The 15,631-nt window shown below is 35.5% G+C and overlaps 1 protein-coding gene across 1 annotated transcript; it reads right to left on the bottom strand.

Annotated features, from left to right (window-relative positions):
- Positions 1 to 554: 554 nt before the first annotated feature.
- LOC5567621 (pentatricopeptide repeat-containing protein 1, mitochondrial) lies at positions 555 to 13,445 on the bottom strand. The gene is made up of 2 exons (XM_001657541.2): positions 11,760 to 13,445; positions 555 to 1,102 (listed from the first exon to the last, which is right to left on the bottom strand). Exons 1-2 carry the CDS (start codon positions 13,292 to 13,294, stop codon positions 607 to 609), a joined length of 2,031 nt encoding a protein of 676 aa, XP_001657591.2. The 5' UTR covers positions 13,295 to 13,445; the 3' UTR covers positions 555 to 606.
- Positions 13,446 to 15,631: the final 2,186 nt, after the last annotated feature.

The following is a 15,631-nucleotide window of genomic DNA, read 5'->3' as shown; positions in this document are numbered from 1 at the left end:
TCAGCACTCGTTGTATTTATCCAACTCGGCAAGCCTCGTTGGATAAATGTACAACTCGTGCTGAAAAAATCATCATTTTGCATCTTGTTGCATAAATAACTATTTTGCAGTTCAATAGTGTCGTAGTAAAAAACCTTTGTAGAGGTGCAGAACTAATTTGATTGGCAGAAATATATTACAAAATTATTGAAGACTAGGTGAATTTTGTCCATATGTTTATCTTTTCGATATGCTTATAAGGGTAGTATATAAGATGTATATGATATATGAGTTATATGATGTAGACTTACCAGACGCCTTCCGTAATATATTCATTATTCACGCCATCATCGACTGTTTGTCACTAACTTGCAATGTGCTCTGATATTGACTGATTTGGTCCTCGATATTGCTTAACCGCACTGCACTGCACAAATCGAACGCTTTCGATCCTGAATCGTTGCTGGTTCCCGCGAAAATCAGCGCGCAATGTAACTACGTTACATACATTAATCTCAGAGGCTCGACACCCTCGTTCATGGATTCAATTTTCGGCACAACAAAATTTCGATAAATGATTCTTAGATCTCATATATTGACTACCTACCAATAACACTTTAGCAAGCCTCACTCTATTCGCCTGAGTTCTCCCCTTCGATCGCTTCCACCGTCAACCTCACCATCTTCCTTCAGCTCCTCCACTTTGATCTTCCTGATCGAATGTCGTTTCTTCTTCTCGTGTCTCAATTTGGGATTCTTGGTCGCCTCAAACCCTTCAGCCTGCGGTTGCTTAAACTGTTCCCACGGATGTTCCCGCACCGCTCCGACTGCATCGTCCAAACCAAGCCCCTTTAGCCCCATGTAATCCATCCAGGACTCCAGTTTAAGCTTGTACCGGTTGTATTCCAACTTGAACTCGTCCCGACCGGCCTTCCGCGGCTGTTTGTTGTACGCCTGGTTCATCTTTTCGCACTTCTTGTTGAAGTTGTCCAGATGCTTGAGGAACGCCTCGTTCGGCCTAAACCGTTCCTGTTTGACTATTTCGAGCACTTCGGTCACGTAGCGGAAATTCTTCGTTGCCGTGCCCTGCCGGAGCATGGCACCCAAAATTTGAATGTTGATTCTGGAAGAAAAAGAAGAGTTTCAATTATATTCGTATTTGACACATTCCACGCACATCTACGCCAAGATATCAAAATTGCAAACTCTGAAATATTTCCAAAGCTATGCAGAACATGAAAGACAATATGTTGAATAGTATTAAAAACAAAAATTTGATTGAAAATACCGGAAAAGTTATATAAAGTTTATATAATTTATTGGTGGGAAATTGGGACAATTAACAACATTTTTATAAAAGCCCTGTATCATAGTTTATCAAGTGTAATATGCCTGTCTTATCTGTTAACAAGAAGGTTATTAGATGACATTGTTATGTTATGGTTTAATTTTTTCAAACGATTTTTTCAACGTATTTTTTCAAATAGTCACATTATTATGGTGTCGCGTTACGAAAATTGCTTAATTTTTGACATTGTAAAATAAATAGGGGGAGATCCCCCAGTACCGGAGCCACTAAATTCATAATTCGAAAAATATTGATTTTATGGGCTCGTGTTACCCATTTATGATAAATATTATCATTTTTATAGTGTACAAAAATAAATTTGAAAATATAAATATGAAATTTGACATTACATTTTGATGATGTATTTTAGTACCAAATTGATCGATCTTGAAAGGTGGCACCCAATACCGGACAGGATCTGTAAATGCGTCGAATTCTGTAAATTTGAACATCATTGAATGTGTTTACTGTAGGAATACTAGGGTGCCAATGGAATGTATGGGGAAAATTTTGCCATCGAATTTTAAAAAATGGTAGTGCTCAAAAGTTTTGTCTCCTCGAAAAAAGACCCCATGCAAAATTTGAGCTCAATCGGACTTCATTAAGTGGACCCCCAAAGCGGTCAAAGTTTGGCTTTTTTGACCCATGAAAAATCTGAAATTTCCGAAATCGTAATTTTTTTTTGATGCCAGATGTCTTAGAAATGCATGAAACGTCAAGATCTGGTGTTATTTGGATTTTTTTTTTTTTTTGAAAAAATCGACCTTTTGGGACTTAGTAAATTTTTGAGTTGGTGGAGTGAATTGAATTTGAAATGAACGATTTGAATTCAATTGCTGAGAAATTCAAGGCAATAGTATTGAAAAATATCCTATATCATTGTTGGCCACTGAAAGCATATTATATTTGATGTTTCATTAGGGTGGTTCATTTACTTTCCATTAGGGTGGTCCTTTTTGTTAAAAAAAAATAGAATTTTAATTGAATATTGAAGACAATAGTATTGGAACATCTCTCACATTATCGTAAGCCATTTTCTACATTTAATATGTGGTATTTTACTAGGGTGGTTCACTTATTTTCCATTACAGTGGGCCTTTCTGTCGAAAAATCATAATTTGAATGGGATATTAAAAACAATAGTATTTTATCACCTCTTTCATCATCGTAGGCCATTTCCTTCATTAGATTCGTGATATTTCATTGGGAAGGCTCACTTATATTCCATTACAAATAGTAAATACAAGAGTAATTAAACATCTCCTATATCATCGTAGGCCACTGTTAACATATAATATGTGATATTTCATTGGGGCTATTGTCCTCAGTTTTGCATAAGGGTGATCATTTAATTTGTAAATTAAAAAAAAAATGTTCTCAACAGATCTAACAAATCAACTTTGTTTGTATAGTTTTGAATCATGATTCTTCATTGGCATGCAACTCTTCGTTAAGATATTTTCATTAAGGTTTTCTTTTGAATAGTTAAAATAAAACGTTCCAATAACAATAATAAGTGAATTCAGTGAAGCACAACTCTAACTGCCATAATCAAAATACAGAAAAAAAGGAATGAGATAATTTTTGACGTAAGGTACCGCGGGGCAAGTGGGTAAATGGGGTAAGTGAAAACAATTGATATATTTCACTGAATATGTGAAATAACGTTTTGAACTCATGCGTAAACCTTAGAGGCCATTGAGAACATTACGATAGGTAAGATATTTCTGAGATTTTTCAGCCATTATTGCATAATAGAGCGAAAAATTGTTAACCTGTCAACTGTTACTCCGTAACAAGTTGGCAGCGTACAATCTTATTTTAATATTTTCAGTGGAAAAAAATTGCGGAAAATAATTTCCTGTACCACTTCTTAGTTGTCCTCTGTGACAGTTTCAAACTGCAATAAAAAAAAGTTTTAGAATTTATTCGACGTAGACCTAAAAATAACTAAATTTAAACACCTTCAATTTTCTTATCACGTGGGGCAAGTGAAAAGTTTATCATTAGAGATTGAATTTGTGTTTTCTCTTTAAGTCGCCATAAGTAAACATGGTTCGCAATTATCATAGAAAAACATAACGTGCTGATAATTCAAGAAACACTATACTCAAGCGTTAAAAGCTATTAGAAATCATGGACCTTCTCTAAAAGATGTTGCCAAACCTTACAATATTAATATGTCTACTTCGGACAGCCAATTAAAAGGAAGACGTTGACTGAAAAGTTGCAATATTAGAGAACACACGGAAATCTCGTGGAATGTCTATTTAAAGCTAGTTCAAAACATAAAAATGGGATATAGGTCTATCCACATAAATTTTCTAAATACGTTATTGAAGGATTCCGTTTGATTTCTCCCGAAGAGTTATCCGACGTCATATCCAACTTTCTCAAAAACAAATAACGAGCGGTGGGAATTATACAGAGCAGAAATGCAATTGCTGTCCTATAATGTAAGAACTAACATTGGAAATGTTGCAGTTATAATGTTGTCGAATCATTTCAACTAACATAACTGAACAGAAGAAAATTCAAGTGAAAAGAATAACATTTTCTTTGTTTACGTATTACTTATGTTATTGTTCATTGGGAAGCCTTAACAAATGTTAAAGCTTATAGAAATCGTGGATATAACTGTTTATTTTTGAATTTATTATTCAAAACGGTAAACTTTTCACTTGCCCCACTTTTGGAGCAAGTAAAAAGTAAGGAGACATTTTTCAAAAACTTTTTCTGTATTTTTTTCTTTAATTTTTCATAAAAATCAATTTCAGCATGCTGCTTATATTTGGTGGGAGTCAAGCTAAAAAATATACACGACCTCATTTGTTTAAATTTAAAGTCTCTAGAATTTGAAGAATCTCAATTATGCGAATTCCATTACCCACTTGCCCCACGGTACCTTATTCAAATTATGACAATAGCTTGATGGGCGACGATGAAGGGCAACAAAAGTGTTTAGTTTATATGTTCAAAAGAGATTATCAGCCTTGGGCTCCTTCATTCCCAAAACAAAAGTACGTTGCCTTCTGCTTGTTATAATACACGCGATTCGGTTGTGACAACGTAGGCAATTCCAGTTTTAACAATCAGTTCTCGATAATTCTTCAAAGATGTAACAAAGTTCCTTCTAGAAATTTCGTCGGAATTTCATATGGATTTTTTCGTTGGAGTTTTCAACGGAATTTTCTTTGGAGTTTCCTTTGGAATTTTAATCGGAATTTCCTTCGGAATTCCTTTTAAAAATTTTTATTGGACTTTTCTACGAAATTTCCTTTGAAATTTTCTACGGAATTTTCATCAAAATTGGAAATTTATCCTGAATTTGCTTCGAAATATCCTGTGGAATTTTCTTCGGTATCTTTAGAAGTGCCCTTTTGAATTTTCTGTGGTATTCCCAACTAACAATTCAGAACCACAAACAAGCATGCATGTTTAATTATTGTTCAATAATGGTAATGGCAGCTGAATAAAAAATTTGCTCTATAAAGAGCTTAGAAGGTGCTTTTTTAACACAAACTACACTGAGAACAGCGTTGCGGTTGAAAATACTATATCATAGGGTTAAATTAAATACACAACGCCACTTGATTTGTGCAGACTAAATTCGCATTTATTTAGAATATTTTGTGCATTCAATTTTACCATGGCACCATTTGTATAGTAAAAATTACTATATCATGGTTAAAAACTTGCAGCAGACCAGAATCGAACCGAGGATCTGGCGATTGTCAAGCGCGAACGCAAGCCGCTCGGCCATCGACGCGGTTGGATTGAGAGGGAACAAAACGCAAATAAAAAGCGTTCATGATAGCTCAATCGTGGTTGGAATAGTAAATTTGAAAACACGTTCATGGTTCTCATTACTGCAACGCTTGTTTCAGTGTAAGATCAATGTTCAACGTTATGCATTAGAATGAACAAAAGTTGAATCGCCACTTATTAAACGTTTCCAAAGATTCTCATTCGACTAGTCAAGATTGTTCTACAAATGAGCTGAACAAGGCATGTTTCCCCCAATTAAAAAGCCAATATTCCACTAAACAAATGTATATGTATAAAATGATATTCAGAAGACGAACTAACGTTTTACTTGCGTCGCACTTCAGCTATTCCCACATGTTTAACATAAGCATGAATAAGAGCTGAATAAGTATCTTATAAAATTCTAATTCAGCTTCAGTATATTATAAGAACAGTTGATCCAATAGAGGCCAAAATGACGATTAACAAACACATTGTTCAGCAATAAATAAGCCTTGTAAAAGCGATCACACTATAGCTAAATTTCATAAAATGGACAAAATATCCGAAATTCGTGTTGAGTTCCGAATGCATTTCAAAGCTCATAAATTATGCTTTCTTAAAACTTTTGAAATAGCTGTTCAGAAAATGAACATGGTCAGTCTCCAGAAATGCAGAATTATTGTGAAAAACAAAAATAAACATTTAAGCTAAGTACTCCGAGTAGGAGCAAAGTACTGACATACAAAGCGTGATATTGACTTGATTGACATAAGAGATAAAATATCTGAAGACAATATCAAAATTTTGTTCCTGGAACTTTTAAACCTATGAAAAATTTGATGTACGCAGACCTAATGAATAGCTCGCAGCTATTGGTAAAATCTTGCAGAATCTAAATATGACATGCCAATTTTGTTCTAGCAGTTTATTTTAGGTATCATTTCCAGATATTTTATACCATATATCTATCAAGTTAATATCACTTTTAGCTATCCATATTATATTTTCTATTGCTAAGCTTTTTTCGCCTGCTCGGGATGTTTTTCCGTACAAGAAAAATGGAATTTTTTTTGACAGAATTGATTAAATAAATTTCTATAGCCAGCTACATACACAACTGAATAAATACTGCGCTCTAAGAAAAATGATTTACTTGGCCATTTCCGAAAATAAGAATCGCATCAAGATATTCGAATATTTTTCTATTCAGGTGGGTGCTGAGGACTAACCCTTCAAATGATTCAAATATATTCATACAGAGAACTTTTACTTCAATGCATATGTAATAGGTTTATGAAAAAAAAATAAAAAAATAATCAAACTATAATTTATAAAATTATTTAAATTAATTAATCAGTTTTGAACAAACTAAAACTTATTATGAAATTACATTAATCATTTCAGACTGTTTTTACTTTGTGTAAATAAACATTATTTTGACCAACATCGACATAAATTTTCTCACTGTGCGCTAAAAATAGCCGACTGAACTCAGCTTGGATCAGCACTAAACAGCAGCTGAATAATATGCTTGTTCAGTTGTAGATTAGCGTACCGTGTGTTGATGAGAAGTTGTCGAATAGAAGCTCGAACATGGTCAATATTCAGCTATGAGAAGTTTATATTTTGCACTGGACGGTATAATCATCAATTCTAGGATGGCGCAGATGGTAAGGCATACCGCTGACGATTGGAAGGTCTCGAGTTCGAATCCAGTATACAGGCGATTTTTAATTAAGATTGATTTACTATCATAAAAATAGTGCACACTACATTTACAAGAGCCTAGAAAAATATTTTTTTTGTTTTTATTAGTCTTTAATTATTTTTAGACCAGCCGTATAAAAGCTGAACTAAATGCTTGTAAAACGTTTTTAAAGCTGAAAAATAAAGTTGGTATTCAACGACATGCTTTAAAGTTTCTCCAAATTTGTGTGAACAATGCTTTAACAAAGGTTGGCCTTGGAAGTTATTAAAATGTTATAAAACATGATGCTGGATAAAACTGCCATAATGGTGTTTGTTAAATGAGTGAATGTTAGTTGGGTTTCCTTCGAAATTTCCTATGAAGTGTCCTTCGGAATTTCATTCTGAAGTTTTCATTGGAATTTTCTTCGAAATTCACTTCGGAGTTTCTTTTTGAGTTTCCTTCGAAATTTGCTTTGGAATTTTCTTTGGAGTTTCCTTCCGAATTTCTTCTACAGTTTGTTTCGATATTTCCTGTGTAATTATCTTTGGAGCTTCCTTCAGAATTGTATTCGAAATATTATTTGGAATTTCTTTCGAAGCTTTGGAATTTACTTTGGAATTTCCTTCGAAATTTTCTTTGGAGCTTTCTTCGGAATTTCATTTGGGATTTCTTTTGGACCTTTGAAATTTAGTGCGGAATATTCTTAGAAATTTCCTTTGCAATTTTCTTTTGAATTTCTACAAAGTTTTCTTGAGAATTTCCTTACAAAATTGCTTTGGATATTCCATAGAAAATTCCTTAGAAATTTTCTACGAAATATCCTTTTAACTTCCTTTTTTCATTGCAATTTGCTTCGGGATTTGCTTTGGAATTTTCTTTGGAATTTCCTTAGAAATTCCCTTTTGAATATGCTTTGGATATTTTTCAGAATTGTCGTCGGAATGTCCTTTGGAATGTGCTTCAGAATTTCTTTTAGAATTTTATTCAGTTTTTTTTTTAATTTTTTTTTCTCGGGGTTTTTCTTATGTTTTGAAAGTTTCCATCGAAGATTCCTTTGGAATTTCTTTTGGAGCTTTGAAATTTCCTTAGAAATTCTTTTTTGAATTTCATTCGGAATTTGCTTTGATTTTTTTATGGACTTTCCTATGGAGTTTTCGGAATTTCCTTTGGAATTTTCCACGGACTTTTCTTCGGAATTTCCTTTGGATTGTTTTCGGAATTTCCTTTGGAATTTTCTACGAAATTTTCGTCAGAATTTCCTCTGAAATTTGCTTCGGAAATTCCGTTGGATTTTTTTCTAGTTTCCTTTGGAATTTCCGTCGAAATTTGCTTAGGAGTATCCTTTAAAATTCCTTTGCAGTTTTATTTGAGGCTTCTTATCAAATATTCTTCAGAATTTCCTTCGGGATTCCTTTACTTCCTTCAAAAATTCTCTTTGAAATTTCTTTCGGAATTTCGTATGAAGTTTACTTCCAAATTTGTTATAGAGTTTCCTCGGAATTTCCTTTGGAATAACCTTTGGAAATTCCTATGGAGATTTCTGAATTTTATTTAGAAGTTTTGATTGGAATTTTTTACGGAATTTTCCTTTGGACTGTTTTACGTAATTTTCATCGGAATTTCCGTTGAATTTTCTCGGAATTTACTTTGGAATTTCCTTCGAATTGTTTTTTCGGAATTTTCTTAGGAGTATCCTTTAAAATTCCTTTGTATTCTTCGGAACTTCATATCTCATTTACTTCAGAATTTCCTTTGAAATTTCTTCATGAATTTCTTTCAGTAAGTTGCTTCAGGAAGTTATTTTGGATTTCTTTGGAATTACTTTCGGAATTTCCTTCTTCAGTTCTTCAAAATTTTCTTCGGCGTTTTCTTTGGAATTTCTTTCGGATTTTCTTCTGGAATTGCCTTCGGAATTTCCTTTGGAATTCGCTTCGGAAGTTCCTTTGAAATTTCTTATGGAATTTCCTTTGCAATTTCTTTTAGAGCTGGCTTCGGAATTTCATTTGGAATTTTCTGCGCAATTTTCGTCCGAGTTTTCTTTGGAATTTGCTTTGGAAAATCTTTCAAAAATCCATTCGGATTTATTTTTATGGAATTTCCTTTTGAATTTGCTTTGGAATTTCTTTCGGGATTTGCTTTGGAATTTCGTTTGGAATTTCTTTTGCAGCTACCTTCAGGATTTGATTTGGAATTTTCTTCGTTATTTTCGTCGAAATTTACTTTGCAATTTGCTTCGGAATTTTTTCTGGAGTTTCCTTCGGAATTCCTTTTGGAGCTTCATGCTAAATTTGATTCGGAATTTCATTTGGAATTTCTTTTGAAGCTTTGAAATTATTTCGGAATTTTCTTCGGAAGTACCTCTATAATTTTCGTTTCCTCTGGAATTTCCTTCGGTATTTCCTTCGGAATTTTCTCTGGAATTTCCTTCGGTATTTCCTTCGGAATTTTCTCTGGAATTTCCTTCGGAATTTCCTCTGGAATTTCATTCGGAATTTCCTTTGGAATTTCCTTCCATATTTCCCCTAGAATATTCTTCGAAATTATCTCTGGAATTTCCTTTGAAATCTCCTCTGGAATTTTTTTCGGGATTTTCTCTGGAATTTCCTTCCGAATTTTCTCTAGAATTTCCTTCAGAATTTTCTCTAGAATTTCCTTCGGAATTTCCTCAGGAATTTTCATCGGAATTTCCTCTAGAATTTCCTGCGAAATTTCCTCTGGAATTTCCTGAGAAATTTCGTCTGGAATTTCCTTCGGAATTTTCGCTGGAATTTCTTTCGGAATTTCCACTGGAATTTCCTTCAGAATTTCCACTGGAATTTTCTTCGTAATTCTTTCTGGAATTTCCTTCGGTATTTCCTCTAGAATTTCCTTCAGAATTTTCTCTGGAATTTCCTTCGGAATTTGCAAAACTAAATTGGAAAGGTCACTGAGGCTCAATGCTTGATCTCTGAGATGAGTGCATCTGAAATCACGAAGCAGCAAGCGGATTTTGTATGAGACGAGGACTTCGAACTGGTTCAGCTTAGTGAAGTGTTGCATTCCGAATGAAAATCACGCAAAACTTTTCAAAAGGACCTTTCTAACAATGAGAGGCTTTCTAGAAAACTCTTTTGTTGTTAACTAAGTTACCTTTACATTTTTCGTCGAACATTACGCAAATATTATGTAGTAGTCCACACCATAATCTTTCGGTCTGTAGATATTAAGGTTGAAATTTTTACAATGACACCACAATTAAGGATAGTGGACGAGACTTTTGCGAGAAATCATGGTTTCAAACTATACGAAAAATGATGCACCCTAATGGAAAATGAGAGAAACTCCCTAATGAAATATGTTAACAGTGTTTTACGATGATGTCGCATATCAAATGGAACTAGAGGCGCATGAATTCAGAGGAATTTAAAGCCTCTCTAAACAAAAATGAAGACAATGGCCTACGATTATAAAAGAGGTGTTAAAATACTATTGTGCTAAAAAAAGGATCAAATTCAAAATTTCTTGATTTTTTTTTTAATTTTCGGCAAACACCAATGGAAAATAAGTGAGCCACCCTAATAAAATATCACGAATCTAATGAAGGAATTGCCCTACGATGATGAAAGAGGTGATAAAATACTTTTGTTTTTAATATCCCATTCAAATTATGATTTTTCGACAGAAAGGCCCACCCTAATGGAAAATAAGTGAACCACCCTAATAAAATACCACATATTAAATGTAGAAAATAACTTGCGATAATGTGAGAGATGTTCCAATACTATTGTCTTCAATATTCAATTAAAATTCTATTTTTATTTTTTATTTTTTAACAAAAAGGACCACCCTAATGAAAAGTAAATGAACCACCCTAATGAAATATCACATATCATATGCTTTCAGTGGCCAACAATGATATAGGATATATTTAAATACTATTGCCTTGAATTTCTCAGCAATTGAATTCAAATCGTTCATTTCAAATTCAATTCACTCCACCAACTCAAAAATTTAGTCCCAAAAGGTCGATTTTTTCAAAAAAAAAAAAAATCCAAATAACACCAGATCTCGACGTTTCATGCATTTCTAAGACATCTGGCATCAAAAAAAAAAAAAATTCGATTTCGGAAATTTCATTCTTCAATTCTCCAATGGGGGGGAGATTTTTCATGGGTCAAAAAAGCCAAACTTTGACCGCTTTGGGGGTCCACTTAATGAAGTCCGATTGAGCTCAAATTTTGCATGGGGACTTTTTTCGAGGAGACAAAACTTTTGAGCACTACCATTTTTTGAAATTCGAAAAATCGATTTTCATTGGCACCCTAATAGAGATGTTTTAAGATCCCAGACCAAGTTTCATTAAACATGTGGGATTAAACAAAATGTTGAGTCTTCAATCACTTCAAACATTTTCATTCCGGAGAAGAGGGAGGATGTGTGGCACTGAATAAATCTCGCGTTGAGTATCATACAGGCGTATCTGCAGTGATGGATTTCTCTTCGTCGATTTTCTCTTTGTATTATTACACGAAATTCAATCGATTTTCGAAACATGTCACGATTCAGTACGATTAAGGATGATAAATACTTTCTACTGAGTCAAAATGAGCGATCGAAAACAGTCGCCAGGCCAAGCTCAAGGCTAAAGAGAAAATCGATGAAGAGAAATCGATCACTGCAGTTACGCCCTTATGATACTGAACGCGAGAAATATTGTTATGGATCTTGGCTTCTAAACCTGTTATGATGGGCGACAATCAAAAGCATATTAGAATAATGTAGCATTGAATCGCACATCAAACAATCTAGTAGGCATGGAACAACTTCGACGACTCACACATCAGAGACAAATGTCAAGTCCTTCGTGGGGCTCCCGTTTGCCCACTTCGATTCCGAACTCCACAGACTTATAAAGAATATTATTTATTAGGTAATTCAAAAGTATTAAAAAAATATGGGGAAAATCAAAATACCTCAAATTGAATTAAAGTACCGAATGTATCGAAAACCTACCTTATATCCGCGTCCCTCATCTCCTTCAGCAAAGCACGTGCTTCCTCCTGTGTCCGACAGCCCAACGCCAGCACGCCATACGTGACAATGTCCGGTTCCAGGCGTGCCGTTCGAATCATGGTCAGCACCTCCCGGGCGGCTTCGTAGTCGAACCGCATCGAACGTTTCTTGATGAGGATGTTGAAGAAATCTATGTCGCAACGAATGCCAAGCCTTCGTATCGTCGATAGAATTTGCTTCTCGGCGGCCAACGTTGGAGGGACTGTGTCAAGCAGCTCGGTCATCGTTTTAATGTCCGGCTGGATTTTGAGGCGTTCCATTTCGGCGAGGATACTGTTTGACCCACCGAGGAGCAAAAGACGATCTTCCGGCTTTTTTATTTCGCCTAAACTTATGAGGCTACCGAGGTGAGGTCGACTGGAAAGAAGATTCGGAGTACCTTCCTGTTGAACTTCCTGGTTCAGATTGGACAACTGCAATTCTTTGGAGGTTTCTTTGGAGCCATCTTCAAGCAGTGCAGACTGTTGGGAAGGATCTTCCAGTCGCGAAGGATTCGGCTGACTTTGAAACAGAATCTGCTCTATGACTTGCTCGGTAGCTTCCAGATTACCCAGTCCACAGTCGCGAACGCATCTCAGGAGCAAGTTAAACGAATAGATATCCGGTTGGGCTTTTAGTCTATACATTTTGTGCCACACCAGCAGGGCATGTCGGAATCCAAATTCGGTGTCGGTGATGCACGCCTGGAGCAAGAAGTTGAAGGTATCGGTTTGAATTCTCAGCTGTTTGGACATCATTTCATCGACCAGTTGGAATGCCGTTTTCAGGTCTCCGCAACGGCCATAAGCTTTGATCATTGCGTTAAAATTGGACTCATTCGGTTCGTATCCCTTTTCGATCATAATTTCGCGCAATCGATTCGCTTTATCAAGTCCATCACCCAAGAAGGGCGAATTTGCACAGGCATTAAACAACGACGTGTAAGTTCCTCCGGTAACTTTCAAACCATGCTGTTTCATCTTGTTATAGAGCTGGAAGGCCTTTTTACTATAACCAACCCGAGCGCATCCTCCAATCAGCAGATTAAACAGATAGTTAACCGGCTTCACTCGGTCCTCTCTCATTCTCACCTCCAGGACATCGATTGCCTCCCTGATCCGTTGGTTTTTAAGATGCCCCTTGATCAGGTCGGCATATTCTTTGGTGCTCAGCTTCTGCGATCGAGCAGGTTTGTTCTGCAGGAACTTTTCCTCTTGCAGATCGCCTTCATCGGGAACTTCCGGTTCCGGCACCACGGGTGAAAGCGTCCCGAACGTGTCCGGATCGTGTTTGGCTTCCAGAAGGGACACGTCCTCTCGATCCGGCCGGAAGGTGGCTTTGTTCGGAAGCGACTGGGATTGATGAAGGAATCGGAGCGATTTTAGGGAATGATCCCGTGATGCAATCGAAGCCGGTACCAGTCGGGTTAAATCTCGGGATATTTTAGCGCGATACAACAACTGCCGGCGGACTGTGTGAATGATAGCCGAAGCCATCGTTATTGAACGACTGGAATAACTCTCGTTTGGTGTTTTATGTAACTAAAATCCGTATAAATTCACTTAAAATTTAAGAACTTCAACGGAACCGCACAAAATTTTGTTCCGAATCACAACAATAACAGCCGGAGCACGTTTGAGTCGAATGACAGTTCACGATGCAGGGGTGCTCAAAAAGTTTTGATGAATTCTGCGATTGAATGCCGGATCACATCTCTGTTTGTTGTGCAAAAAAGAATCGCGGGCCAACGTGGCGTGCTATTGATAGGGATGTCAGGGGATGTCGCAGAATTTCATTTCAAGCCTGTGCTAGATTAAGGGCCTATTCACAAATTTCATAACACTGAAGGGGGTGGGTGGGTGTCCGTTCCCGCATAAATAAGAACCATATTTGTACAGTTTCCGAAATCATCCTCAACCATTCTCGACAGTATCTAAACAGTTTCGTATAGCACCAAAAATAACAATAAGTCCACCCTACCACAAACTGTTTCGACAGATCGACAAATGGTAAATTGAAAAATAACAATATGGGTAATAGGCGGTTAAGTTATGACAACCATTCAAGATCAGCAATTTTCCAAAACAAAATTTTCTGTTTACAGTTTAACAAATGGTGGATATATTATCCATTTTCCTACAAATCTACTGTAACGCAAACAGTTCCAGAACATTTGAACAATATATTCGTAACAAGAAAAAATAACGTATATACAATTATTGATTTATGGTGCGTTATTGTATTTTTACCAAATACTATAGTTACGTGTATACTGTAAAACTTGTATCATTATCATTTAAAATTAAATAATAACACAACATATTATTTAGGATGCTACTATTTATTTTATTATATCCAAGACGTTTGTTATTATCATCGAAACCAAACCTCAAATTTTCTTGAGCACAAATCTAAAAACCTAGACACCGTTCACGCTGAAAATTTGATCGATTGAATTGAATTGATTGATTAACTTTTTATTGAAGGGATTTTCTGCCGTAGGCAGGTTCATCCCCACCACCAGCGAGTGATAAATCGATCAAGTCTTCAGCTTGAACGGATGTCTGGTCCTCCAGATTAATGCTCTTGAAAATTTGAAGTGTCGTTTCAATTCATTTTACCTTAAATCAAAAATTGTTAGATTGAAACATTATTCACTATAATACATTTTTTTAACTCTTATCACATTCCCGTTCTGGAGTGAAACCTATAGTTGTCTCCTAAGTGATGGCCCTCTTGTGTCAACGATTTTCTGCTGCGGGTTCGGTTGCGGGCCAAAATTCCTGGGTATTGTGTCATTTAGCGATATTCGAATTCGTCGAAACTAAAACGGAGGTGAATTATTAAATAATATTCTAACACGTAGGCTTATCGAATTTTACATGATCATTCCATTCACGTAGGTGGTGGCACATTCAGGTTCCTGCTTCTTGGGTGCTCCGAGACTCGGTTTCTGGAGTTTTCTAGCAATCTGCTTGCTCCCATCAGCTCTTGGGTGATTATCGTCATATCTCGTGCTTTTTTCCTGGACGGAACGCTTGACGGATGTTGCGGGCCGTATTTCGATAATATTATAAACCACGGAAGACTGAACTGGACACTTTTTTTCGAACTCTTTTTTCTTTGTTTTGATCTGAAGGATGATAGAAACGCAAAAATCACGGAGATACACACGCTTAAAAAAATCATAAAGCGTTTCAAATTTTATAGCCGATTTAATTTCCTATTATCATTCTACTTTTTTGGAATAGAAGAGAAATCTGTATATCCTAATGAAAAGAGCGAAATGTCCCGAATTTATTTATTTATGTGAAACAAAAACAGAATAAAATAATTTAAAACTGCACATCCAGCATGCATTTTTTTAAGTGTGTATAACAAACACCATCGTGTTCAACTGTTTTTCAAACTGTTTAAAATAGGTATTATATAGTAAAATGCAGTAGCGCCAATACAATTTCACGAAAGGTTATATTACATTGCAACTATTTCGAATGAGTTAGCAGTGCCAAATAATTTTACAATTTTTGTACGCTATAATAAATTGTCACTTTTCTACATACATTACTTAAATAGCTTTTTACAGTTCAAGGTTTCAGATCCTTTATTGTTCAACGTAAAATCAATCGTTTGTAATACACTCCCAAGGAACAATTGGTAGCTTTTAAGATACTTACGTGCTTAATACAAGCTGCATAGCAGCAACCATTGCTGAACAAATTTTTAGTTGAATCATTAATTGAATAAAATAATTTTCCGCTTATAAAAAAGCTGTTATTCCACTGGCAGTTTGTGTTTTGAATAAGAGCTGAATAAACCTCCGAAAATGCAAA

Source organism: Aedes aegypti, chromosome 2, assembly GCF_002204515.2.
Source record: "Aedes aegypti strain LVP_AGWG chromosome 2, AaegL5.0 Primary Assembly, whole genome shotgun sequence".
NCBI classification, from domain to species: Eukaryota; Metazoa; Arthropoda; class Insecta; order Diptera; family Culicidae; genus Aedes; species Aedes aegypti.
This window is presented reverse-complemented; position numbering and strand designations above follow the sequence as displayed.